Source organism: Quercus lobata, chromosome 3, assembly GCF_001633185.2.
Source record: "Quercus lobata isolate SW786 chromosome 3, ValleyOak3.0 Primary Assembly, whole genome shotgun sequence".
Classification (NCBI taxonomy): domain Eukaryota; kingdom Viridiplantae; phylum Streptophyta; class Magnoliopsida; order Fagales; family Fagaceae; genus Quercus; species Quercus lobata.
In genome coordinates, this window is record NC_044906.1 from 30,458,790 (window position 1) to 30,486,510 (window position 27,721).

General features: G+C 34.8%; 2 protein-coding genes across 14 annotated transcripts in view; one reads left to right on the plus strand and one right to left on the minus strand.

The window, feature by feature from the left end:
* Positions 1 to 563: 563 nt before the first annotated feature.
* Positions 564 to 6,116, minus strand: LOC115981498 (pentatricopeptide repeat-containing protein At1g08610). 2 transcript variants are annotated; one of them, XM_031103683.1, is made up of 4 exons: positions 5,971 to 6,116; positions 5,408 to 5,482; positions 3,194 to 5,300; positions 564 to 893 (listed from the first exon to the last, which is right to left on the minus strand). In XM_031103683.1, the coding sequence occupies exon 3, from the start codon at positions 5,069 to 5,071 to the stop codon at positions 3,290 to 3,292; it is 1,782 nt and encodes a 593-aa protein (XP_030959543.1). In that variant the 5' UTR covers positions 5,072 to 5,300; positions 5,408 to 5,482; positions 5,971 to 6,116; the 3' UTR covers positions 564 to 893; positions 3,194 to 3,289. The 2 variants fall into 2 exon arrangements, with proteins under 2 accessions (XP_030959543.1, XP_030959544.1); XM_031103684.1 differs by lacking the exon at positions 5,408 to 5,482.
* A 6,483-nt stretch (positions 6,117 to 12,599) lies between these two features.
* Positions 12,600 to 27,721, plus strand: part of LOC115981466 (exportin-4) — a 34,412-nt gene continuing 19,290 nt past the window's right edge. For 5 of the 12 annotated variants that reach the window (XM_031103621.1, XM_031103625.1, XM_031103623.1 and 2 more), the window contains exons 1-15: positions 12,602 to 12,944; positions 13,412 to 13,499; positions 18,507 to 18,615; positions 18,791 to 18,889; positions 19,429 to 19,471; positions 20,436 to 20,507; positions 20,621 to 20,716; positions 20,903 to 21,139; positions 21,509 to 21,692; positions 25,984 to 26,095; positions 26,180 to 26,266; positions 26,501 to 26,639; positions 26,946 to 27,042; positions 27,151 to 27,213; positions 27,417 to 27,526. In XM_031103621.1, the coding sequence (XP_030959481.1) occupies positions 12,834 to 12,944; positions 13,412 to 13,499; positions 18,507 to 18,615; positions 18,791 to 18,889; positions 19,429 to 19,471; positions 20,436 to 20,507; positions 20,621 to 20,716; positions 20,903 to 21,139; positions 21,509 to 21,692; positions 25,984 to 26,095; positions 26,180 to 26,266; positions 26,501 to 26,639; positions 26,946 to 27,042; positions 27,151 to 27,213; positions 27,417 to 27,526 (1,647 nt within the window). In that variant the 5' untranslated portion in view covers positions 12,602 to 12,833. Of the gene's footprint in view, positions 12,945 to 13,411; positions 13,500 to 18,506; positions 18,616 to 18,790; positions 18,890 to 19,158; positions 19,248 to 19,428; positions 19,472 to 20,435; positions 20,508 to 20,620; positions 20,717 to 20,902; positions 21,140 to 21,508; positions 21,693 to 25,983; positions 26,096 to 26,179; positions 26,267 to 26,500; positions 26,640 to 26,945; positions 27,043 to 27,150; positions 27,214 to 27,416; positions 27,527 to 27,721 lie in introns of those variants that run through there. The other 7 variants (XM_031103627.1, XM_031103628.1, XM_031103617.1 and 4 more) reach the window with 6 other exon arrangements.

Sequence of the window (27,721 nt, forward strand, 5' to 3'; positions counted from 1 at the left end):
TAATGTATAGAATTGAAGAATAGAACATGTGATGGAGGAGGTATTGTAAAATAATGTACTAAAATAATAAAGTAGGCTTTTTGATGTGTTAAAAATTTTAAATGACTTTTTTTTTTTCTTTTTTTTTTTTTGCAACGGCTGATGCTCTAAAATAGACCTTTTTAACCAGCGTAAGTTGCATGTCAATAACAATTGGTAATGACTGGTTAGAACTACTTGAAGTTTGTTCACGATTTTTCCCCTGGACTGTACCATGATTTTTTTTTTTTTTGGTTAACTTTTTGAAAGACATATTTCATGATATCCACCTACGTCAAATCATGTGACAACCCAATGACCAAATCTTTTCATCAACCAATTTAATATTCTTTACTTTAGACTGAGAATAGCATGATCTGCACAAAGGGGTCACCCAGTGTGCTCCCTTGTGCATCTCTCGGTTTTATATGATGAGAGCAGATCTGTAACGGGCTTGTAAAATGGGGATTATAATTGTATGCTGAACAATTTCTGATCCTACAACTAAAATGACATATAGCAACATATTGACACATGGCTATTGCACAAATTATCATAGATTAACCTGGGCAGCGCGTGTGCACATCAAGAAGAAAGAATTCATTACAAAAAGGAAGATTGCTGTCTGTATAAAATTCTCAATCTCTAAATCTACAAGGGCAAAGTTGCACCTAGATGGTGTACTAATTACCTTACAATAAATGCACTCAATGACAACCAGCAAACCAAAAATCTTTCTGTGTCCTAGGCGTCTGAAGTATACACTCCTGTCCTGCAGTATGGAAGCCCTAGCAGATTCCAAGTGATAACATTCTTATGGATCCCCAGATGTCTCTCTGGACTCTGGTATCAGCAAGTTCATACAAAAATGCTACCTGAGTGGCAGTAAGCAACTTGAGTTAATAGAATGCTTGGCAAATTAGCTCCCAGAACTATCAGCAAGAAATATAGTTGCAGAAATAAGATAAAGAACTTGTAGTAGGATCCATAATTACAGATGATTTATGGTATACTGATATAACAAAGATATGCAGAATTGTTTCAACAAAATGGTCTCTCTCTCTCTCTCTCTCTCTCCAATACATTGACCTACTACCTAGTACCTAATACATAATCAACACAAAGCATTCACTGACAGTTTTGAGAAAAATGGGCTGGCAGGTATCAGGTTGATCCTTTCAAGGCTTGGTCGAATCTCTGGTTTGGGTAAAATTTACCTGTTAAACCCAACCCAACTGAGACCCACACCCTCTCCTGCTATTTCTCTTTCTCCTCCCCTTCTTTTTTTCCCTCTCTCTCATTTCTCTCAGACCCATAAGTTTTTCGTTTCTTGATTTTTTGCTTTCAGAAGTCCCAATCCTTTTGTGAAAGATGACATGCCTTTAATAGTGTTGTTGCTGCCTTAAAAAAAAAAAAATGAGACACAAATATGTTTATTTTCTTCTCTCTCACACACACATATTTGAGTTGCCATCAATGGCTTGAGCCAAAGCTGTCTCCTCCACTCTTCCCTTGGCTTGGACCGCTTGGTGAGGCCAAGAATCTTCAGCAACATGATGAGATCATGTGGGTTGTTTATCTTTCTTTTCTTATCTGTTTTGTTTAGTCTGGGTATCTGGCATTATTGGCAATGTTGTCAATACCGTACCGTACCGGCCGGTACGGCCGGAATATACCGTACCGGCCAGTAATCCGGTAAGCTCGACCTCCCTGTTTCGTACCGGAAAAAATACCGGCTATACCGGCCTCGTACCGGCCAATTTCGGGCAATACCGGCCGGTACAGAAAAAAGTTTTTTTTTTTTTTTTTAAGTTTTGTAATTTTTGAATTTTTGTTAGGAAAGATTGGTAACTTATTTGCATTAACTTATTAGTATTATTTGTTTTCTTAGTATGCAATGGTAACTTTTAAGCTTTCTATTTTATTTTTTTATTTTTTTTCCCTTTTAATTGATACTAAAGTTTAAAACCATGAATAATTAGTTCTGAATTGAGGAAATGTTTTATGGTAAACTTTTATATTTATTATAATATATATATATACACACACAAACACATACATACATACATACATACATACATATATATATTTATTTATTTATAAATATAAAAAATAGCGGTAAACCCGAAACGGTACACCGGTATTGACCGGTATCCGAAATATATCGTACCGGTAGCCAAACCGGTACGGCCTCCGGTACGGTATTGACATCCTTGATTATTGGGCCAAGTTACAGCTTGATACCAAACCCAATTTGACTCAACTCATGAGCTCCTCCAGATAAAATAGATTAATGGAAATACAAGAAAATATAAGATACAAAACGAAGATATACATTTAAAGATAGGGGTTGCTCCTAGAAACCAAAAAATTCACCCTCATAAGTTTTAACAGAACTATTTGCTTAATTTAGTTGTGTTGTCATTTTATAAACACTACTTTATTGCATGACAGGTCAATGACTATATGTAGGAAAAGGCAAAGCTGACCACTAAAATCAACAATTGAAGGGGCTGAAACTAGTACAATATACAAGAAAACATGCTTTTCAGAAATTTTAACCGAGAGTGAAATGCTAGTAGAAAATAGCAATACATTTCAAAATAATAAATAGATAATCTGATACCAGTTGATGAAAGTTAGACTCACCCAAATGAAACAGCTTGATGCATAATGCAATTGAGGTTATTTTAGTGCAACATTATCTATTGTAGCTTGATGTATTCTATTCTTCTTGTAGTGAAGATGATATTTTTCCCAGATAAGTAATTTTTTTTCTTCGAAATATGGCAAATAGCTCACCAAAAAAATGGAAGTAGCACTAGCGTAGAGAAAATATACAACAGATACACAAAAGGAAAGTGAAGATGACCAAGATTCTGATCTTAGCTATAGTATTCTATGTAGGTGACAGAAGGAAATAATAAATTTTCAGCTACCTCATGCATGCTTATTAAATGCACAGTTACATATGCCCAACCTCTAGTACATACTACGAAATGCCACAAAAAAATACAATTTAACCACAGATATGATTAAGCGATTCAAATTATTTCCATATATTTACGATAGCCACAACCAACCAGGAAAAGATGGAAGTGACCATATCTGAAGGCTTAGTAACTGTTAGGTTTAAAAAATTTTAAAAAGCAAAGAGGATAAGAAGAGGAATCACCTTGTGAGAATTTATACTCTGTACAATTTTAAGCATGAAAGTGGTTGTCTGGATTCTAAGAAATGTTGAATAAGGTCAAGTTTTCACATGAACTCACTATTCCAGCATGGCCCCCTCTCTCAAAACGCCCCATTCTATCAACTTCTTATGCAACTCATTAGCCTCTTTGGTCATACCAGCAGCAGTCACACCTTTAATGATCATAGAATAAATCGTCACATCTGGCTTGCATCTACTTGAAATCATCATTTCTAGAACTTGTATTGCAATATCCACCTTCTTATTTTTACATAATCCTTGGATCATGAATCTATAAGCTTTATTTCCGACCTTGTGATCTCTCTTACCCATCTCCTTCAATAGTTCAACAGCTTCCTCCAATTGATCCACCCGGCAAAAGCCCCAAATCAGACAACGATGGGTAATGTCATCAGGAGTTATCCCTTTTTCTATCATTTGACCATACAATCTCATTGCTTTCTCCATCAAACCCTTCTTAGCCAACCCATCAATCACAGTATTATAAGTGATCAAACAAGGAGAACAACTGGTACCACTTAAAATGTGAAGCACTTGGAGGGCCTCATCCACCATTCCCTCTTTACAAAGGGCACCTAGGAGAGTGTTATAAGTTACAATGTCAGGTGAACAGTTCTGGGAAACCATGAGATTATAAAAGTTAATGGCACGATCCAAAAGCCCATCTTTGCACAAACCATTAATCAAGATGTTGTAAGTAACCACTGTAGGAGTGTGGGAAGTTTCTTTCATAACCGACACAATCTCATCTACTTCATCCCAATACCTACGATTACAAAGAGAATTCAGAAGAGTGTTGTAAGTTATAGCATTGGGTTCCATACCATGAGATAAAAGATTATATATAACCAATGCTACATCTTCATATTTTCCCCGTTTACAATTAAAATTAACCAGACCATTGTAGGTTACGATATCAGGATAACAGCCCTCAATCGCCATATCTTCCAATACTTCAAGAGCCCGCAAAGTTCCACGATGCTTGCAGACAAGCTCAATGAGAACTGTGTAGGTAATCAGAAAAGGAGGGCATCCCTTTCTCAATTGGTCCTTCCAAAATCCAATTGCCATATCAAAATTCCTACTATCAAACATACACCGAATTATTGTGTTATATGTAATCACGTCCGGAGGGCAACCACTCAAGCTCATCTCATCTAAGAGATCAATGGCAGATCTTGACAGTCCTCTCCTGCAGAGACCACCAACCATCATGTTGTATGTGATGATATCTGGAACCCCACCGGACATGACCATGACTTTAAGGATTTTGGAAGCTTTATCTAACCGATCCAATTTGATAAGGCCTCGTATTAAGTTTGTACAAGAATGGAAGTCTGGAATTTGGTTTCGTCGTGCCATAAGATCAACCAACCTCGATGCATCCACCAACCTCCCTTGGCTACAGAAATTCTGAAGAATGCCATTGTTCGTTTCCTCATCGTTTTCAACTAAAGGTCCATCTGAATACAACAATGAAGAACTTGAAGTCTTCTTCATTAGCTGTCTGAAATTTCTTTCAACACCCATATCATAATTTTCAGAGCGTCGTTCATCTTGGTCAATTTCATTGTCTCTACCAATGCAAACACTTCTCTGCAAACCTCTACATTGTAAAAGACGCGAATTTCTTCCAGAACCAATACCTCCCTTCCGTTGTAAACAAAATTGAGTTTTGTGATTACACTTGCTTGAGCAATTTAAACGGAACACAGGAGATTTCATTACTGAGCACTGGCAAAGGCGAGAACTGTGACCCTCTTGTTTGGAGCACCCATGTAGACCATGCAAACAACGAACTTGGGCCAAATAACTCTGTTGGATAATAGCGTACCCCATCTTTCTCTTCCAACTTATAAGAACAATAACTAAGTTGCTACGAATATCTATATAACATATATTGTAACCCAATGCTTCCTTTTCAGACCAACCCAATTGAACCAAGACTCATACAAGTTTCTCACTTAATGGGACAATCCCTTGGTTTATTATTTTCAATAAACCCGAAATACGCACAAGTATATTCCTCAGGTTTAACTACTCTTCTGCTTGAGAATGAGAACCACAACTGTGCAAGTTCAAACTTAATATCAGAACCAGGAAAAATTCACTAAACAATTTTTTAAAAAGGCAAACAGCAATACAAGCAAATACACACACACACACAAGGTATACCTTGACTATAAGTTGCAGATAACTACAAAAGGGAAACCAAGAAAAGTATTAAGGGCCAAAGCAATATCTCAGCTCCTGAAATCCAATATAACAAAAAACCCATTTCATCAAATTAAAGTCAGAATCCAACTCACTTTAAATACTCACAGGACACAAAAGCCAATAGGGAAGAGACAGACAGAGAGTAAATAAAATAAAGCTTTATCACCAACATTTATCATTTGGATACAAAAAATAAACACTTTCACTCCAAAATCCAAGCATACTTCAAAACCCAGCTCCAAAATGTCAAATAAGAAGCATTTCCACCACAAACATAAGTGATAAACGATAAAAATCAGGACTTTATGACCCCACAGCCATAACTACCAATAGAAAAACTTGAAGAAGAGAAACCCAGTTCAAGAAATTCATATCAAACACATTCCCCCACTACCAATAAAAAATAATATCAATCATAAAGATTACATATATTTATATTTAAATGAAATGCAAAACAGAGAGAAAATAAGAGTCCCAAATGAAATGAGAATTTGAGATATTGAAGGTTAAAGGAAACGTACTATGGTGTTTGGTTTGGACTGAGTGGCGAAGTAGCAGTAGGCTGGAAGAAGAGAACAGTGAGGACTGCAACTCATTTCATATTTGGTGAGGATGATGAAGTTGAAATGTGAACTGTGAACTGTGAAGGGACGTTAAGTACTAGGGTTGCCGCTTTTCACAAGTGCAGAGCTATTAATATAAATTGCTATCTTGCTCCCTCAAGATAAGGACAATTACATCTAAGTTCCCTCCAACGAGTACCTCCCTATTTTAAGTCCTCATATATTTTGTTTGCAAATCGGATTTTATTTTCAATATCTAATAATTAGAGATTGCCACATGATTTAAAAAATTCAAAATAATGTGGCACTATGTAGGTTTTAGATTTGTAAAATTTAATTTGTATCATTAAATAGCCGAAACATATTTGCAATGTTAAGTGTCGGGGATGTTTTGTGACAAGGGCCAAAAATGTAAGATTAGCCCAAATCTCTCATTGGGCTCTTTAGAAGTGTTTATTTATGGAGAATCAAGCATAAAATTCCAATATTCAATAAATAAAGGCTAATGGTGCTTTAACGAGAGAGAAATCAAAATGCTAATAACAAAAATGCTGAAAAATACATAGAAACACAACAAGTCTGAAACTTCGATCTACAGTCAACGAGAAGAAAAAATTGAGAGAAGTTGTGAGGAATAGATAGAAGGTTCCCTTGTACTCATATTTTTACCCCTAAACTTCATAATTGTGAGAATGTTGTTTAGCTAAATGGATTTTTGCTATAAAGTTTCAATTCTGTAGGGGGGGGAACGTGGTTCGCTCATTTTTGAGTTGAAGATAGAGTTTATATAGAGTTTGGGGTATTGCTAATGACTGATTTTAAGTAATGGAAGAGGCTTTTATCCCCCATGATACTAATTTGGTGTTTTGGCTTGAGTTGCTTTTGTTTAAGGAAGAGTTTGGCATACTTTTGGCATGATTTTGGAGATAAAGTGGCCGACTCCATTAGCTGTTATTTACTTGTCATTGTAGGCTTTTAACAACTGCATTTGGTGGCTGCAATAGACTAGCTAATTAGTTTAGGGCCAATTGTGTTTTTTGGGTGGAAAAGAAAATATGGTAGCAAAATTAGGTCTGGGTAGAAACTTTGGTCCACAATTAGCCAGAGCATCAAAACTCTTTTGGGGTGGAAATTTCGGGTACAAGATCTACTCCATGAACCTGAGGTGCTACTAGTGTCTCTTGCCTACTTGGTACTCTAGTAGCACGCATGAGTTGAGCTCATACAAAAGGTCCAAAAAAAACCGACCCATTCTCTTCAAACCACACTTCCTTAATTTCTCCCATAAATTGAATGAGCTTGGGCCATGCTTAAAAAGAAATATAATATAATATAATACATGAATTGGGGTCACAAAATAGTCGAGTTTAGTTGAATTGGGCTTGTACATAATGTGTCACGAAAATGGGTATCAACACTAAGCACGCACATTAAGAGAGTACTCACGTCAAAGGGTATATGATAGAAAAAAAAAATGTAAAATTTTTACATTTTACATAAAAATGATCCATGTCAGTGAGTGCATAATTGTATTTAAAATTTTGTTATAGTATTCAAGTAAATTTACACTAATATTGTTTAGTTTTTATTATTTCTTTATGTATCCTAAAGATGAAGGAAGAGAATGAATGGTGGTGGTTGTGTCTAAGGAAAGATAAAATATTAAAAAAAAAATTGATATTTTTAGTTAAATTAGGGGTGGCAAAATCAACCTAAACCCATTTGCCCACCCAAATCCATCCACTTAAATGAGACCCAAACCCACCCAATTATTAATTAGGTTAAATAGGTATTAACCCAATTACAATTAAACCCAATTAACATTAGTGTTTATTAGGTACCCAATTAGACCCAATTATGATCCAACTATCATTTTTACAAATCACCCAACTCTAAAATGCCCCAAAATCACAAAAATTACCAAAATACCCCCTTAACCTAAAAAATGACCAAAATAACATATAAACCTAAAAATTACCAAAATAATCCCAAAACTCAAAAAATGACCAAAATACCCATCGAAATCCAAAAAATGACCAAAATACCCCCCAAAATCCAAAAAATGTCCAAAACACTCTCGAAACCTAAAAATTACCAAAATAACTCTTAAACCTACAAAATGACCAAAATACCCCTAAAACCCAAAAAATTACCAAAATACCACCAAAAACCTAAAAATTACCAAAGTACCCCCCAAAACCCAAAAAATGACCAAAATACCCCCGAACCCCAAAAAAAGACCAAAACACCCTCGAAACCTAAAAATTACCAAAATAACTCTTAAACCTAAAAAATGACCAAAATACCCCCCAAAACCTACAAATTACCAAATAACCCTAAAACCTACAAAATGACCAAAATACCCCTGAAACCCAAAAATTGACCAAAATACCACCAAAAACCTAAAAATTACCAAAATACCCCCAAAACCCAAAAAATGACCAAAATACCCCCGAACCCCAAAAAATGACCAAAACACCCTCGAAACCTAAAAATTACCAAACTACCCCCAAAATCCAAAAAATGACCAAAATACTCCTAAAACCTAAAAATTACCAAAATAACCCCAAAACCTACAAAATGACCAAATACCCTCGAAACCCAAAAAATGGCCAAAATACCCACCAAAACCTAAAAATTACCAAAATACCCCCAAAACCCAAAAAATTACCAAAATACCCTCGAAACCCAAATAATTACCAAAATACCCCATGAAACCTAAAATTTACCAAAATACCCTTGAAATCCAAAAAACGACCAAAATACCCCAAAACCTAAAAATTACCAAAATACCCCCTCAACCTAAAAAATGACCAAAATAACACATAAACCTAAAAATTACCAAAATAACCCCAAAACCTACAAAATGACCAAAATACCCCCAAAACCCAAAAAATGACCAAAATACCACCCAAAACCTAAAAATTACCAAAATACCCCCAAAACCCAAAAAATGACCAAAATACACCCAAAACCTAAAAATCACCAAAATACCCCCAAAACCCAAAAAAATGACCAAAATACACCCGAAACCCAAAAAATTACCAAAATACCCCCGAAACCTAAAAATTACCAAAATACCCCTAAAATCCAAAAAATGACCAAAATACCTCCAAAACCTAAAAATTACCAAAATCCCTCTAAAACCTAAAAAATGGCCAAAATAACCCCAAAACCTAAAAAATGACCAAAATAACCTCAAAACCTAAAAAATGACAAAAATACCCTCGAAGCCTAAAAAATGGCCAAAATAACCCCGAAGCCTAAAAATTGATCAAAATAATCTAGAAACCTAAAAATTGACCAAAATACCCCCCTAAAACTATAAAATGACTAGACTACCCCCTAAACCTAAAAAATGACCAAAATACCCTCAAACCTATAAAGTGACGAAAATACCCCTAAACCTTTGAAATGACCCAAATAAACCCAAAACCTCTAAAAATGGCCACAAACAACCTGAAACCTCTAAAATTACCAAAAATACCCTGAAACCCCTAAAACAACCAAAATACCTCTAAACCTAAAAAACGAACAAAATACCCCTCAAAATCTCTAAAATGACCAACATACCACTAATCCTATAAGATGAACAAAATACACCCGAAGCCTCTAAAATGACCAAGATAGGGGTTTGGGGTATTTTGGATGTTTCGAGGGTATTTTCATTAAATAAAAGGTTTTAAGAGTATTTCAGTCATTTTGTAGGTTTTGAGGGAATGTCACTAATTTTTTAGGTTTTAGGGGTGTTTCGTTAACTTTTAGATTTTGGGGCTATTTTTTGTAATTTTCTAGGTTTTGGAGGTCGTTTAATTACTTTTTAGGTTTCGGGGATATTTCAATCATTCTTTAGGTTTCCAAGGTATCTTAGTCATTTTTAGGTTTAGGGGGTATTTTGGTCATATTTTATGTTTAGGGAGTATTTTGGTCATTTTTTAGTTCTAGGGGGGATTTGGATAATTTTTTAGGTTTAGGGTGTATTTTTATCAACTTATAGGTTTAAGGGGCATTTTTGTCATTTTATAGGTTTCGGGGTATTTTGGTCATTTTTTAGATTTCGAGGATATTTTGGTCATTTTAAGGTTTAGGGGTTATTTTGGCCATATTTAGGTTTCAGGGGTACTTTGGTCATTTTTTAGGTTTCAGGGGGTATTTCAGTTAATTTTTAGGTTTCAAGGGTATTTCGATCATTTTTTAGGTTTCGAGGGTATTTTGATCATTTTTTGGTTTCTAGGTTGTTTTGGTCAATTTTTAGGCTTTGGGGTTATTTTGGTCATTTTTAAGGTTTCGGGGGTATTTTGGTCATTTTTAAGGTTTCAGCGTTATTTTGGTTAATTTTTAGGCTTCAAGATTATTTTGGTAATTTTTTAGGTTTCGGGGGTATTTTGGACATCTTTTGGGTTTTGGGGGTATTTTGGTCATTTTTAGGTTTTGCGAGTATTTTGGTCATTTTTTGGGTTTCAGGGGGTATTTTGGTCATTTTTTATGTTTCGGGGTATTTTGGTCATTTTATGGGTTTTGGGGATATTTTGGTAATTTTTAGGTTTCAAGGGTATTTTGGTCATTTTTTGGATTCCTAGGAGCATTTGGTCATTTTGTAGGTTTTGTGATTATTTTGGTAATTTTTAGGTTTCAGGGGTATTTTGGTCATTTTTTGGGTTTTGGGGTTATTTTGTAGGTTTAGTGATTATTTTAGTAATTTTTAGGTTTTAGGGGTATTTTGGTCATTTTTTAGGTTTTAGGGGTATTTTGGTCATTTTTGGGTTTTAGGTGTATTTTTGGGTTTCGGGGGTATTTTGATCATTTTTTGGGTTTCGGGGGTATTTTGGTCATTTTTTAGGTTTCGGGGTTATTTTGGTAATTTTTAGGTTTCGGGGTATTTTGGTCATTTTTTTGGATTTCGGGGGTATTTTGGTCAATTTTAGGTTTCAAGGGGTATTTTGGTCATTTTTTGGGTTTCTGGGGGTATTTTGGTAATTTTTAGGTTTCGGGGGTATTTTGGTCATTTTTTGGGTTTTGGGGGGTATTTTGGTAATTTTAAATTTGGGGGTAAGATTTTAGAGTACTTTGTTCATTTTCACTTTAGTGGCATTTTGGTAATTTTGATAATTGGGTGGGTTGGGGTTTACCCATAATAATTGGGTTGTGTTGGATTTGTGTTAGAAGCAATTAGTTAAATGGATAAATGAATTTTATATACCCAATCCAATTATGCACACCCCAAACCCTCCCATTTGTCACCTCTAAATTAAATGTAATGTAAAATAGATAATCTAATATGAGGTATTTGAAAAGTGAGTATGTAAAATATAAAGAGTAGTTTCTTATACTAAATAGACATAAATTTTTGCACAAGTTAATGTGAATACTCTGAAAATAAATTTTTTTGTGATGTCATATATTACTATTAGATGCAATTACCCCTTAATATCCCATAATATGTGAGGGAGAAGTTAAAAAAAGTGAAAATGCAAAAAGGTAATGATGATTGTTTTAATTTTTAATCTCAACCATTTAAAATCTATTGCTAGATTGTTATACTGAATTTCAATCATCGAACACCATCTTTCCATCCCCACTATTTATCAACCTAACAATATATATTTATATTTGCAATGATGATTTTCTATTGATAATTAAAGTATGGGATTAATAGAATTGGGTTGAGACAAATTAAGTCAAATTTGTATTCAATTAAAAGTTTTAAATATCTAATTTCCAAATGAAACAAGTTTGAGTAAAAATTTTGTAGGATGAGCCAATATATAAGTGTCAATTTGTTAATCGATAACAATTAAGAAAATATCACAACATGCATATTAATTCGATCAATATATTAATTATTTCCTACACATCACAAAATTTTATTTCTACAAATGGAATTTGTAATTCAACAATTTAAAAATTTTATATTTGCACACACACATTTTATCAATTACTCATTTTGAGAAAATATTAATTTTGAACTAATGTAAGTGTTAATTTGTTCACCCTAGAGTCTATTTATTTGGCTTTTAAGATACAATTTTTAAAATATCATTATTTTTCTTGATACAACTTATTCAAATCTCCAATTCATAAAAAAAAAAAAAAAAACTCATTCAAATCTAGGAGCTACACTTTTCAAAATATGACTACTAGGCCAAACAAATTTAAAAGATTATAAGATATAAATTTTTTTCATGATAAAATTAGATACTATTCCTTAGATACGGTAGATTAGGTTTCCTTAATTAAATTCAAACATTTAGTTTTATTGACTTCTTCTAAAAGAAAAAAAAATGTAGTTGTATTGACTATTTTTATTTTGAGGTGAGCATTATCCTTTCTAAATACAATTAAATCCAAAATATTAAAGTATTGGAATTTAATTAAAAATACCCAATGTATTCCATCTAGGCAGTGTATTTAAGTTTTATTCTTAATTTTTAGATTACCTTTTTGGGTTTTATAAGTTTTGTATTTCTTTTGGTTTTGTGAGTATTGGTTTTTTCAAGAAAGTAAAATGTAGAAGGGTAGTTGGGTAAATACGCCCATGCATTCTCCTGAAAACACCAAAAACAGCCATCCTATATAAACCCCCCCACACTTGTTCTCTCTTCTCTCTCTCAGATTTCTTCTTTCAATAAAAAAAAAACACTTCAAAACCAATAAAATCACTCTTTTCTTTCATACCCATATGCTTTAATACACACAAAAAGAAAAACCCAAAAAAAAAAAAAAAAAAAATCAGAATTTTGAAAATCCAATCATACCCAACATACTACTGATCATCCTCTACCTATAGTACTACTCTATTCACAATCTTCTGGGTGTTGAAGATGCAAGGATTTCCAGAGAGAGGTGGGCCTGGGCCGGGACCCGGGCCCAATGATTTGGCCCATCTTCAGGCCACCATGCACGCCATCGAACTCGCCTGCGCTTCCATTCAGGTCCTCCCCCCCATTAATCCATCTCTTTGTTGCTTTGCTTCAATTCCATTCTGCCAAACAGGGCTTAATTCTTTCTGGGTTTCTGTGTTTCTTGGAAAATTGTTAAGTATATAACTGTGTTATGTGTTATGTGTTTGTTGTTATTGTTATTATTTTGTTTTTTGTTTGTTTTTTTTTTTAAAGAGTAATATCTACAACAATTTCACAACAAATCCATCCTAAGTGGCAGGTTGTTATTGGTGGGTAAAAAGTGATATCCATGGAAGGCTCATATTAGAACTGATAACAAATTAAAATTTTTGTGGACGTAGCATTTCTTTTATAAATGTGAATCATTTTCATTTCATTGACTATATGGTAAATTAATTTGGTTTAAACTTGGTTAATTATTTATGAATTATTAGTGATGCAAAGGCATGTACATGGTACACTATCACTAACTCATATTAGTTACCTTGTTTATATAGATGCATATCAATCCTGCAGCAGCCGAGGCAACGATACTGTCGCTATGCCAGTCTCCTCAGCCATATAAGGCATGCCAATTTATTCTTGGTAAGTTAATGTTATGGATGTTTTGATACATGCTCAACAAAATATTTATTTTCCTGTCAAGTGGTTATGTAAATTAGTGTTGGTGGAAGTGTTATGAGGACCTAATAACAAATGCATTATTAATTAGTTATGTAAATCAGTGTTGGTTGGAGCGTGAGGCGCACTTAACAACAAATGCCTTGTGGGGCTTAGGTGCATACATGGCCTGATTCAAGTAGAGTGCAATATTTTATTTTATTTTATTTTAAATGTGGTAAATTGGAAAAAAAGATTATTAATGGACAATATTGCTATCAAATGATAAACTAATCATATAAAACTTAAAAATGGTATTTAATATATAATTCTCTTATCCTCTAGAAAATATGCACAACTATGATATTTAATAGTCATGATTAGAATAAGTGTGTGATTGGCATCAACTTATTTAGCATTTTGCTGAAAGTGAGCTAAAGTATATTTGTACTTTGAAAAGGTAAGGTTTTAAAAGCTATACATTTGCAAAAAAAGGCTAAAAGCTAAAAGCAGAAGCTCTACACAAACAGAAGCTAAGTACATCATGGAATTAAATATACCCAAAAGGAAAAATATCAAAAAGCACTACAATGGTAAGTGGCATTTTGTATGCCTAAAATAAGCAATGCAATGCAATCCTAAAGTATGTAATTATTATCCACATTAAGCATAAGACCTTCATCATTGTCATTGCAAGATTTGTAACCCTCATCTATTTAATCTAAATTAATAGCTGGAGCTCCTAAAGAGTATGTGTTGTGACTAGAACTTCAACTTTTTGCACCCATCGTGATCTCCCCCTTGATTTTGTGTAGAGTCTTTCTTCTTCAACTCCAGCAGCTCTAGCAACATTACCCTATGTCAAGTAATCATCATCAAACACAAAATCCATCTTCAGTGTGTTCGTTGGGTTCTTCTTCTTCCCCTTCTTCTATTGTCATTGTCAGCCACTCATTGCTGTCATCTACATGTTTCAAAGAAATAAGACAGTGTGGTCCCTTTTATTTTATTTTATTTCTCTATTCTTTTGGAATTTGTAATGTGCAATCTTCATTTATTGTCCCAGTCAACCGCTCATTGCCATTATATATATGACTTCTTATATCTTGGCATCCCTAAAAATAAGAGGTGGGCCCTTAAAAATGTTTTGGGCCAATGCAACCAGTCCCTACCCCAAAGGCCCAACGTACTCCATATTTTTATTTATGTTTATGAATTATGAGTTCAATTTATAAATGTATAACACATGGAATTATGGAAATGTTTTTTCATTTGCTTAAATTTTCAATTTATAAATGTCTATTCTCCAGCTTAAGGCTGTTTTATTTTTTATTCTGAGGGGAGTTTCAAGTATCATTTGGTGGCTTGGAAAAAGGTGTGTTTACCCGTTGAGATGGGTGGTTTGGGGATAAGAAATGTGGTGTCTTTTAATCAAGCTCTATTAGGGAAATGGTTGTGGAGATATGGTCATGAAGTTACCCATCTCTGGCGGAGAGTTATCTCCACTAAATATGGTGAGGGTCAAGGGGGGAGTACTAAAGTCTGTAGGAGGACTTATGGGTGTGGCCTATGGAGAAGCATTAATGAAGGGTGGGAGAGCTTTTCTAAGCATCTGTCTTTTGTAGTGGGCGATGGCACTCGTATCCGTTTTTGGCTCGATAGGTGGATTGGTGATAATACTCTTAGGCTCCGCTTGGGAGGAGGGAATAGAATGGAATGGAAAAGAATGAAAAGAATCATTTTAGAATATTCTTCCCTTCCATTGTTTGGGAGTTTTAATGGAGAGAATGGAAAGCCCATTTCCTTGTTTGGCAGTTTAAGTAGGAGGGAATGAAATGGGTAAGAAAGAACACTCATTTCTCTCTATTCCCTTAAAACCTCAAATTTTCATTCCCCCCAAAATTAGGAGGAATAGGAGGGAATGAAATTAGATTTAATGATTTTTTTACTAAAACTCCCAAAATACCCTTGTATATTCAATTATTTATTTTAAAATAGGGGTCTAATAGTAATATTGTCATAAAATGATTCCATTTCATTCCCTCCATGTTGCTTCCAAACAAGATTACTTACATTCCATTCATTTTCATTCATTTCCATTTGTTTATTTTAAAACATCCAATCAAGGTTATTTAATTCCATTCAATTCCATTCTTTTCCATTCATTTCTTTTACTTAAATACATTCCATTCCATTCCATTCATTTCCATTCTTTTATGATCATTCAATTCCATTCCATTCCATTCCATTCCCTTCCCTTATGAACTCCCAAGCGGAGCCTTAAAGATATCTATCCTGAGCTCTATGTGTGTTCTGCGGGCAAAGGATGCTTGCATTTATGAGGTTTTGTGGATTCCAGATGGGGGTACTGTTAGAGTGTGGAATTTAAGGTTTTATAGAGCTTTCGAAGATTGGGAGTTGCCTGCATTTTATTCTCTTTTTCAACTTATCCAAACTCGTATTCCTCGGGGTGAGAGGAGAGATTCCCTTTGCTGGCATCTTAAAGGTGATGGTAAGTTTGACACCCGATCTTACTATCATAAGATTTGGGGTGCTTTGAATTCTTTGTTTCCTTGGAAGGGGATATGGAAACCAAAGATTCCTAAGCGCGTGGCGGTCTTTTTGTGGACAGCTACTCATGGTCGAATCCTCACTTTGGACAATCTAATGCTTAAGGGTCGTCCCTTAGCTAATTGGTGTTGTATGTGTTGACGTGATGGGGAGTCGGCAGGCCACCTTCTTCTTCATTGTCCTGTTACTCATTCCCTATGGTCTTTTATGCTTCAGGCTTTTGGTATTCATTGGGTTATGCCAGGTTCGGTGGCAGGTTTGTTATCTTGTTGGCATCAATGGCTTGGGAAGCATAAATTGGACATTTGGAACTTGGTTCCAAGATGCTTAATGTGGATTGTGTGGTTGGAACGAAATCGTCGATCTTTTGAGGACAAGGAGAAGACGTTGGATGAGTTAAAGGTTTTAAGCCATCGCAGTCTTTTGGAGTGGTCTCATTGTTGGGGATTCACTGATTGTTCTTCTCTCTCTGAGTTTATGTCTTTTCTTAGCTTAGTTTCCTAATTACCCTCTTTTTGTTGTGTTGTGTGCTCTTTTTCTTTCTTGTCATTCATCATCATGAACATCTTGTACTTTTCTCATAGTTTTTATCATTAATATTAATTTTCTGATTACCTATCAAAAAAAAAAAAAACATATTCATGTTTTTCCTTCCTGTTTTAATCGATTTTGTAATCTGGGTTCTTGATTCTTGCCCCTATAGTACATTTCCATTGTACTTGGGTTGGCTTTTTTCCTTTTTAATAAAAGTTTTTTATTTTTGTTATTTATCCAAAAAAAAATTGAAAACATGTGGTTGAGAGAGGAGGGTTTTGTGTATAAAGTTCATCAGTGGTGGAATGGCTATTCATTCTCTAGAACCCTTAGTTATGTATTAGCTCGAAAATTAAAAGCATTGAAAGAAAATTTGAAGCAATGTAACAAACAGGAGTTTGGGGATATTGATTTTAAGAAAAAGAGCTTGTTAAGTGAGCCTGAGGTTGATTGAATGAGAAAAAAAGAACAAGATAAACCCTAGGCAATCACACTGAGGAAGGAGAATACAATCATGCCTAGGAAGGAGAAGGCAATCATTCACTCAAACTTATTAATAAAAAAATAAAATAAAAAAAGGTTAACAGAAACCTTTATATAAGTTGTTCCTAGTCCACTTATCAAAAGAAAAAAGTATAAGTTGTTCCTAGTCTGTCTCTAACAAAGACAAGGATTCCCAAACAAAAAGGAAAGAGAAGTACTAAACTAAGTACCAAAAGAGTGACACAGAATAGAAAAGGATTCCAAAATTTGAAATAAGACGCATGGTCCTCTGGTACAGCCCATTCCAGAACATTTGGAAATTACCACATTACCTTGACTTAAGTAAAACTTAATTAAAACTCAACTAACAGCAATGTAGCCAAGACAAAGAACAAAATAAGAATATATTTAACTTAGATCAGCTAAGCAATGCCCCAAGAGACTCTCCATCATTCGGAAAATCTCACATTAATGCTTGAGCACTAGAACCAATCTTTCCTTGTGTCTTAGAAGTCTTCATAGGGGGCTACCTATGATGTTTCTCATCAAGAGAAATCAGTAGGGTATGTACACCTCCTAGGAGCAAGGGTTTTGAGGTAAGTAGTTACTATCAGGCTTTGTTGGGTGTATGTACTCAATCCTTTCCCTTGGAGAAGTATTTGGAAGCAAAAGGTTCCTTCCAGAGTTGCATTTTTTGTTTGGATTGTAGCTTTAGGAATGATCTTGACTATTGATAATTTACGTAAGAAGAAGGTGTTGATTCTAGATTGGTGTTATATGTGCAAAAGTAATGGAGAATCAGTAGACCATCTTTTACTATATTGTCCTATTGTTTATGACTTGTGGTCTATGGTGTTCACCTTGTTTGGTATCCATTGGGCAATGCCAAAGACTGTAGTTGAGCTCCTTGCTTGTTAGCAAGGAAATTTTGGTCACCATCATAATGGTGTTATTTGGATGGCTGTCCCTCATTGTTTGATGTGGTGCATTTGGCGGGAGAGAAACAACCGGTGTTTTGAAGATTCTAAAAGGACTATAGTTGATTTAAAACTTTTCTTCTTTAAAACTCTATTGGATTGGATGTCTATCATAGGAAGTCATTCTATTTCCTTAGTCTATGATTTGATGGATGCTAGTAATTTATGTATTTGATTATGTTGGTCCCCAGCTGTATACTTCCTGTATACTTGGGTGACTCATTATTAAGTTCTTGAATAAAATTTCCTTTACTTATCAAAAAAATAAAAAATAAAAAAGAGAAATCAATAGGGTATGCTTTAATGGTTTGATTCTTATAATATGCAAAACCTTTGTTTGCCGCACAACTTGCTTTAATAACAGTTTTTTTGACAAATTAGGTTATAGTGCCCATCTTTCCCGCTGATAGTTGTTTTGTCTATCCAGAGAATTCTCAGGTGCCTGATGCAAGGTTTCAAGCTGCTGCAGCAATTCGTGATGCAGCTATCAGGGAATGGGGTTTCCTCACAGCTGATGACAGGAGAAGCTTGCTTAGGTTGACTTACATGCTGTTATTTTTATTATCCTTGTAGCATTTCTCATCACTATGCATAACGTTATTTCTTTCTAACAGACCTTAGTCATTCTTCTAGTGATGGCTATGTTAATTAGTTTTGTTTCAACATTGAACTTCCTTAATCATCCACTAAATAAGTATATGTTGCTTGCAGTTTTTGTCTCTCCTTTGTTATGCAACATGCTAGTTCAAAGGAGGGCTTTGTCCTGGCAAAGGTTTCTTCTGTGGCTGCTCAATTGATGAAAAGGGGCTGGTAAGTTGTGCATGATCTAATATGTAACCTCCTAACAGAGCCTGTAAAACAAGTGTATGCCCTTCCTTTTCTTTTTGTTCTACTTTTTGCTAGGAGGCATATGAATGCAGTCCTTGTTGGCAGCAGGTCCATCTTATCTTATGATATTGCCACCTTATGTTACATGGATGTTGACCATTTCCCTCACCCTAAATATGTGACATGAGTTTCCATTCTTTATGTAATGCTCTATTATTTATTTTGTGTTTGATGAAAATGGTCTGATCCAGGCCTAGTTTCTACCTTCTATGTGGATCACAAGCAAATTTGTGAGACCTATTGCCATCTGGATTGAGTTTGATGAAAATGCTTTGTACTGGTACTTAAATTATTCAAGTGCATAAATGCAAATTTTACCAGCCTTTGTTGCATTTTTGTATTTCATTATACTTGGGAGTAACATTGAATTTACAATTGCTTTGATTTCCTGCTTAGTGTCTTAAGAGAACAAAACGTTGCTTTTAAATTCACCATATATATATTTTTTGTATTTTGTGTAGGCTTGATACTACAGCTGTGGAGAAGGAGGCTTTTTTTAACCAGGTATAAATATACATACATACGTACATAAATACGTGCATATGTGTGTGTGTGTGTGTGTTGTGATACACTATGAATGGATAGGTTGTGCAAGAGATTGATAAAACACACCAAGAATTTTCCTTGTCTTATTTTGGATTGACTCCAAGAGGCCTTGAAGAATGCACCTTAAGCAATGGACCAATGGTAAAAAGAGCACTTCTTGAAACTATGAAAATGGACCAAAATATAAAATTTTTAAACAACAATTTCTCCTGTTTATAGAACGAAGAGTACATGATATGTAGTGGGAGGATATAGACATCCTGCCTAGTAGAACATTCTGGGTTATTTCGAACCCAGAATGTACTAAGATTAGAAGGATCCAATATAGTATTTATTGTCTTTATTGGGTTAGAAGCAAAATTTGTCTAAATCCAATGCTCATTTGTAGAAGTCTGTTACTACCTTGGACCTGCTCTGCCCGCTTTCTCATCCATATTTCATATTACAACTCGCAAGCATGAATGTGCCACTTTTGTAGCCAATTTCCAAAGCTATTAAACCTTATGAATTTGGTTCTAGGGAGGTAAAAGCATCATGCCAAAATCTATTTGTCCTTGTGTGAAGAATTGTGATCTAGAAGATAATCTCACATTTCCAAGTGTTACACAAATTGGCTTCATGGTTGTTCTAGTCTAGAACTCATCAAAATCGGATTCAAAAGCAAAATAAATTTCAGTAGATGAATATTATCTCTTCTGTTGACCAAGCCATCTCTCTATTTTCTCAGGTTATCCATGTTGAGCAAAAAAAATTATCTCTGTTTCCTACTCTTTTCCTTTACAAGAATAATGCATTTTATTTTAACTAAACATAAAAAAATGACCACACAAGCGCAGCATCTAACCTTGAAGTTTTGACACATAGGTTGGGTAATTTACCTTCAATGCTTTTCTTGTCACGTCTAACACTTCGACAACTACAGGTAAACCAGGCTGTTCTTGGCATTCATGGTCTAGATGTGCAGTTCACTGGAGTTAATTTTCTGGAATCTTTGGTATATTTCACTTTCATAGATTATCACGTTTTATAATACTAACTTTTGACAGGTTTTTGCTTCAGCTTTTATCATTTCACAAGATTTGAGACTAAGCATATCTTTCTCTTCAGGTATCTGAATTTTCTCCCTCTACTTCAAGTGCCATGGGCCTTCCGAGGGAGTTTCATGAGCAATGCCGGCGGTCATTAGAGATTGACTATTTGAAGGTTCTTTCAGTTTCTATTTTGTCTCCTTTTTAAAAATATTCAAAAAAAAAAAAGCATTTTTCCTACTATATGGTATTTTTCCTTCCAGAACGAGCTGTTGTCATTACATGGACTGCTTTAATAGGTCTCTTTTTTTTCCCCCTTTCTGACATTCATTGTCATTGTTTTGATACTATTTAATGATAGATGTTCTACTGTTGGGCTCGAGATGCTGCTTTAAGTGTCACTAATAGGATAGTGGAATCCAAATCTGAAGTACCTGAGGTTAAAGTTTGTAATGCTGCATTGCGTCTCATGCTTCAGATCCTGAACTGGGATTTCCATTTAAATAACAATAGCACGAAAACCAGTATAAATGTTTTCTCTGCTGGAGCTAGGCTTGATATTGATTCATCTAAGCGATCTGAGTGTACCTTAGTGCAGGTAATGATCTCTGTGTGTGTGTGTGTGTGTAAGATTGATCTGAAACTAAACGTGCTGATTGAAAGCATTTATAATTGATATATAAGTTCCTTAAAATTTCTTTACAAAAAAGAAGAAGAAGGTTTTATTTTGTTGTTGTTTTTGTTTTCCAACAAAACATCTTATCAAAAAAGGAAAAAGAAAAAACAGAAGGGATTTATACTTGGATCAAAAAGCCAATCTTAAATATTGTCTACATCAATGCTATGTTGTCTATAATTTTCATTTTATGTTCTGTACAAACCTCTTGCTAGATCACATAATAATTTAAAGCTCCTTATGTTTTTAGTCATTTACATTTTTTGGGTTCTTTTTTTATGCTGCTTGTAGCCTGGTCCTGCTTGGCGTGATGTTTTGATTTCAAGTGGTCATATTGGGTGGCTTGTGAACTTATATGCGGCACTTAGGCAAAAATTTTCACGTGAAGGTTACTGGCTTGACTGCCCTATTGCAGTCTCTGCTCGAAAGCTAATTGTGCAGTTCTGCTCATTAACAGGAACTATTTTTCTTTCTGGTACAAGTGTTCCTGCCTATCCACATGTCCTTTTTTTTACTTACAACTAAGAGCTTGTAGTCGATGCAGATCTAATGCCCTTGTATAAATAAAGTTTTGATGCTTTCATCTGTCATTTGTTGAATAATCTCTGTATAAATGTTCTCTAGAATTTTATAAATACTAATAGGTGTCTCTTACTGTCATATGTATGAATTTATAGTTAAATTACAGTAATTTAAAATGAATTCTAGTTTAATGAACTCATTTATAATTGTTATGATATTTCCCTTTCAGCTTTCCTTCTTAATATGAGCAACCTTGTTACCAAGAAATTAAAACTGTGGCTTTCTTTGGATTTATTTCTAAATATATAATTGTTTATTAACTACCAAATATATTCTTGATAAACTACATAAGCTTCATATCTGATGTGAGATGATCAAAATAAAACTTTTTATCTTTTTTTATGGAAAAAGATAAACTTTATTTTGCTAAGCTAAAAAAGTCTCAAAGTATGAATTTCCCTCATGAGGTGTCATGTCATGTTGTTACTTTAGTAGTTAAATCACCTCACCAGTGATGTGTCAGGATTCAAAGGGTTTACTCCTAGTAAAAATATAGGTTAAATTTTAAGTTTTAAAGAGAAATTTAATCCTTCATAGTGTGTTAATTATGACAGGAATGTTGACATCTGTAAAATGTAGAATTTCTATAGAAATTGAGTGCAATTTTTGAACAAGACTAAAGCCTTTAAAGATGAATCATTAAGATCGAAAGACATCTTTGGGGACTTAGGGATTTGAAAGGGTAGGGTGCCAGATGAGGTTTGGAAGTTGGGTGCCAAGGAAGGTAGTTGAGATAAACATGAACTCCCTTCCTTTGCATTTTTTTTTTTTTTTTAAAGATTTTACCTATCAAAAAAAAGCAAAGGAAGGGAGTTCGTGTTTATCTCAAGATGATGGTGTAGAAAGAAGGAACTCAAATTTGACTTGGTAATCTGATTTCTAATAGAGAGACTTGTTAGCAAAAATTGAAGGTGCTCTAGCTCGTAGTGGATGGTAACATGAAATTTCCATCAGTTTAGGTCCCTTAGGAGTTATCATGAAGGAGCATGTTTTATCAGGAATTTAAAACTTCATGGTGCTCTGTTTTTTTTTTTTTTTTTTTTGAAGGAAAGATAAGTGAAGAAAGAAAGATAAGTGAAGAAAGAGATAATTTGGTTTAGTGAACATCTTTATAAAGAGATGTTTGATTGGCAACCTAGAGTAGATGGTTTTTTAATTTATTGTAGTCGAGGGTAGGAGGTGTTCATAGAGGCCCTTAAGATAAAGGTTGTGATTAGTGCTGTTGGAGGAAAAGGTCCTATATCTGTTTACTATCGCTTTTTACCAAACTTGTTAAGGATGATGAAGGAAGATACAATGTGTGTGTGTGGTTTTTTTTTTTTTTTTTTTTTTTTTTTGCATTATTATATTATTATTTTTTAGGAGTTCTGTATTTACCTTTCATTTAAAAAGTGTGTGAATGCTTCTTTTGCTATTCTTGTGCCAAAAGAAGTGGGAAATTAGCGTTCTTGACTTAAAAAGATTTTTGGCTTATTAGTTTGGTAGGTTGATGCAGGACAAACTAATCCAACTACATAAGAAACCCAATCCAATAAGATGTGCTGTCCGCAACATAGGTACTGCATTTGAACTTTTGGCTAAGAATTGTCTAACCATTTGAAGAGGTGTTAGGTAAATTGGCATTGAATTCTTATAGTGTCTTTGTTGAGGGATTGAAAGATTGCTCCCTATTGTGTAGCCAATGAGTGTTCTTTAGTATTAAGATCCAATTAAAAACACTTGGAGTGATTTATAAACTGGATGTAGAAAAGGCCAACAACAAAGAAAATTGGGACACTGTAATTTATGTGTTAGAGTGGTTTGGTTTTGGGGATAAATGGAACAAACGGATATAGACTTGCAATGCAACAGTCAGATTCTCCATTCTGGTCAATGTAGTTCTTCTTTTTAGCTTCTTCAAAGTTCTAGAGGTTTGATGCTAACAGATGAATTTTCTTCTCCTCGTCATTTTTTCCATGGAGGTACTTTTTTTTTTAGATAGGTGATCAAAGTTTTATTGAAAAAAGAGTGTATCATGTTCGCGATGGTGAACACACTTTGTACTTAAAGCAATTACACGTAACTCAAGAAGAGAAATTGACAGAAGTAGAAAATCAGAAATAGAAATACATTGTGTGACACCCCAAATTCCAGACCTTTGAAATAGAGTCCCAACAAGCATAGACTTCAACAAATCTACAGGTCTATCCGTATCTTCAAAAATATGGGTATTACGTTCCCGCTAGATTAACCACAGTAGACAACCTTGAACCATATTCCAAATGGTTGATAAATGTTCTCCAAACCAATTCCTCCATCCATAAAGAAGAAAGACTGTCTTAGGCATCACCCACTAGATTCCAAACATCAAAAAGACTTCACATCATAGAGCATGAGCATACTTACAATGGTGTAGAAGATGATTCACAGATTCCCTAGCACAACAACTCAAGCAACACTGATTAACCAGGGACTGACCTCTTTTAACAGGATTATCAATGGTAAGAATACTATCCCAAGCTGCTATCCATAAAAAGAAAGACACCCTTTAGGTACCTTTATACCCCAAATGAAGCCATGGAGGTACTTAATAGGATAACATGAGTAGTTGAGGGTGGGCATCTTCTCGGTTTTCAGTCTTGCGTGGGGATGGAGAAATGATGGATATCTCCTACCAGTTCTTAATGATACCATTTTCTGCACTTGATTCTGACCAATGTATCTGGGCAAGTAGAATAAGACACAGCAGCATTCAATCCAGTAAATAAGCCACCACAATTCTTTGGTGGACAAGTAACAGCCAATAAAACCCCAAAACAGCCTTCAAAATACTCAGTCCAATATACGATCAATTTTGATTAAAATACCTAAACATTTGTGCAAAATACCAGGAAAATCAGAAGATCTCCAAAACAATACGACTTTCAGAAGTCTCTCCATCCAGAAAACCCTAAAATTCCTTAAAAAGTAGCCAAAGATCATGCTAATAGCAACAAAGGTTTCATTTAAAGCAGTGATGAGGTTCTTCTTCCATGCATGGTGAAGCCTAAGCTTTGAGGGCATCCGGCAGCAACAGAAGGATGAAAGAAATGCAGAAACTGTTGGTCTCCATGATAGAATTCCTCTTCACTCTCAAACACTGAGGTGGCTTTCTCTCAACACAATATAGTCAGCTCTCACGCAAGGCAATACCCATAGCAGTCTTTTCTTCCTAACAAACCCTACAATTTGGTCAGTGTAACGCACGTTTGTCAATATGCCACACCTGTTTACTAAGACTATCAGAAATTATTGATGCATGCATTCCGTTATGCAAAAAAGTATTCCCCCATGGCACGCCCAGAATATTAGGCCAGAAGTTGCAGTGGAGAAGAACCAAATTTTTAAAAGTATTCCCTAAAGAACGAATTCAAACTAATCAGGTCACATTAAACATGGTTGCAATGCCACCTCCATGCAAGCCTTAGCTATTAAGACAACATTGGCCATCCTTCTGAGTTCTACCCCTGGCACAAAGATCACTGCCCAACCACTACTGAACGGTACTTCGGCTCTCCCAACTGAGCAAATGCAGCATTTGGTTGAGGAGGCTTGAGATGAGGGAAAAGAGAAAGAGAAGTGGTGGCACCTAAAATAGATGCTAGGTCAGACAGGAAGTTGTGTTTCCAGTGGCAGATGGGTAAGGTGTAAGAACCTGCCCAGGTGAGGGGAGCTGGTGGAAGTGGTTTCTAATACTCTGTAGGCTGAGGAACAGAAGGAATAATTGGCAGGAATTGAGTAATAGAACCATTGACAGTGCTGAACTTCTGGGCATAAATTTAAGCCAGTTTTTAGATTGTTTTATGGTTGGAAGACTGCTTTTGGAAGAATCCCTACTTTTTTAGATTTTCCAGATCTTATATATTTTCAGGTTGTAACTTCTAGGTGGCTATTTTGTCTCTTCCTGTGCATTCACGTTGTGTGATGGTCAATCAAATAGGCTGAGTGGCTGAGGAAAACTTTCAGTTTAAAATTAAAAAATTTGCCAAAATTTTTGGATTCTTTTATGTGAATATTCAACACTTAATTGACTAATTATCTGATCTTGGCAAGTGAAGTTTATGTTTCGGTAACAAAAAATCTATTTTGCTTCTGTCTTTCATCAGATAGGGACCCTTCATTAGGAAAAACATATGTTTTAGTGAGTATGCTGTTCATTGATGTAGATAACGGGCAAATGCATGAACATCATTTGCTACAGCTGCTTTCTGGGATAATTGAATGGATTGATCCACCTGAAGCTGTTGCAAAAGCAATTGGATGTGGAAAAAGTGAAAGGTCAGATATCCTATTTTCATCTGTATATATGCACACATTTGTAACTTTCCAACAAACTCTCACATTCATTCTGGTTTTGATCAGTGAAATGCTTGATGGTTGCCGTGCATTGTTGTCTATTGCAAATGTAACAACTCCCTTTGTGTTTGACCAGCTCTTAATGTCCATAAGGTTAGTCACAGAGTATTCTATTATTGCTGTTCTTAGTTCTTTACTTATCAATTTTTTATTTATATTTTTTTGTAAGTAATAAAATTTGTTGATGAAGAGGAAATACTTAATGTACACAGGGAGTATAAATGAGGAATTACTTATCATTCTTGTAGGGGCTATTCATATGATGGAGTATACATCTTTGAAGATGTATTATCTTGTCTTATCTGAACTTTTTGCTTTGATGTTCAGGCCTTTTGGCACTCTTACCCTATTATCCACCTTGATGTGTGAGGTTGTTAAAGTCCTTATGTCTACTTACCCTGAAGAGGAGACATGGAGCTGGGAGGCACGTGATATCTTGTTAGATACCTGGACTGCTCTTCTTGTGGTATGTATTTAATGCACTATAATAAGCATCTATAACTATTACACTTTAGCATATTTTATCTTGTTACCATATGTGTGCAACAAGGACATTGTTTTCATATTTAGGTAGTCAATTGCTACCTGTTTTGAAAGATGATGAGAGTGATCTATGTCATAGTAGTTTCATTGATGATTCTAGCTTACTAGCATTATTACTGATGAAAGCATTTTATATTTATGATATATCATATGACTGTTGTGATGCATTTAGTTTGTAAGCTGTTTGACATTGCCTTAGAACTAAGAATTCTTTGTGATTTGTCTTCAGCCATTGGATAGTACCGGAGGGAATGCAATGCTTCCTCCTGAAGGGATAAATGCTGCTGGCAATCTCTTTGCCTTGATTGTAGAGTCTGAGCTAAAAGGTAGTTCTGACATGTTACTATGTCGCTTTATCCTTGCTTTTTTGTTTTACAATCAATTTCTTTGGGCATTTTATCTGGTCATGACCATGAATGTTATATGTGATATAGCAGCTGCTTCTTCAGCCTTGACGGATGATGTTGAGGGTGACTACCTTCAATCTTCAATCTCTGGTATGGGAAAAAGATAAATCTTCCGTATTCTTGGGTTTTGTTAGTTCTCATTATTGATTCAGTTGTTAATGACAGTACCAGGTTTCAGTCAGTGTTGAATGATGAGGACACATTATTTAAGTAGTTATTTTTGTTTAATGATCATCTTTATCCTTCATTTTTGGCTTTAGTTCACTTTACAAACTAGTATATGGTCCTTGCAGCCATGGATGAAAGATTAAGTTCTTATGCTCTTATTGCGAGAGCAGCAATTCATGTCGCAATTCCTTTGCTCACGAGGCTGTTTTCTGAACGCTTTGCACGGCTTAATCAGGTGGTTTTTATCTTCATATTTGAGGGATTTCTTTGTTGTGAACAAATATTTCATGTATTCTGACAGATTATGATTTACATTAGTTGTATCCTATCTAAGCTTGCATTATGTGATAATTATTATATTTTGTATAGAAAACAGGCCTTAAATATTAGCCAAATATAGGAAATTGAACCGAGGTTCATATTGTCACTT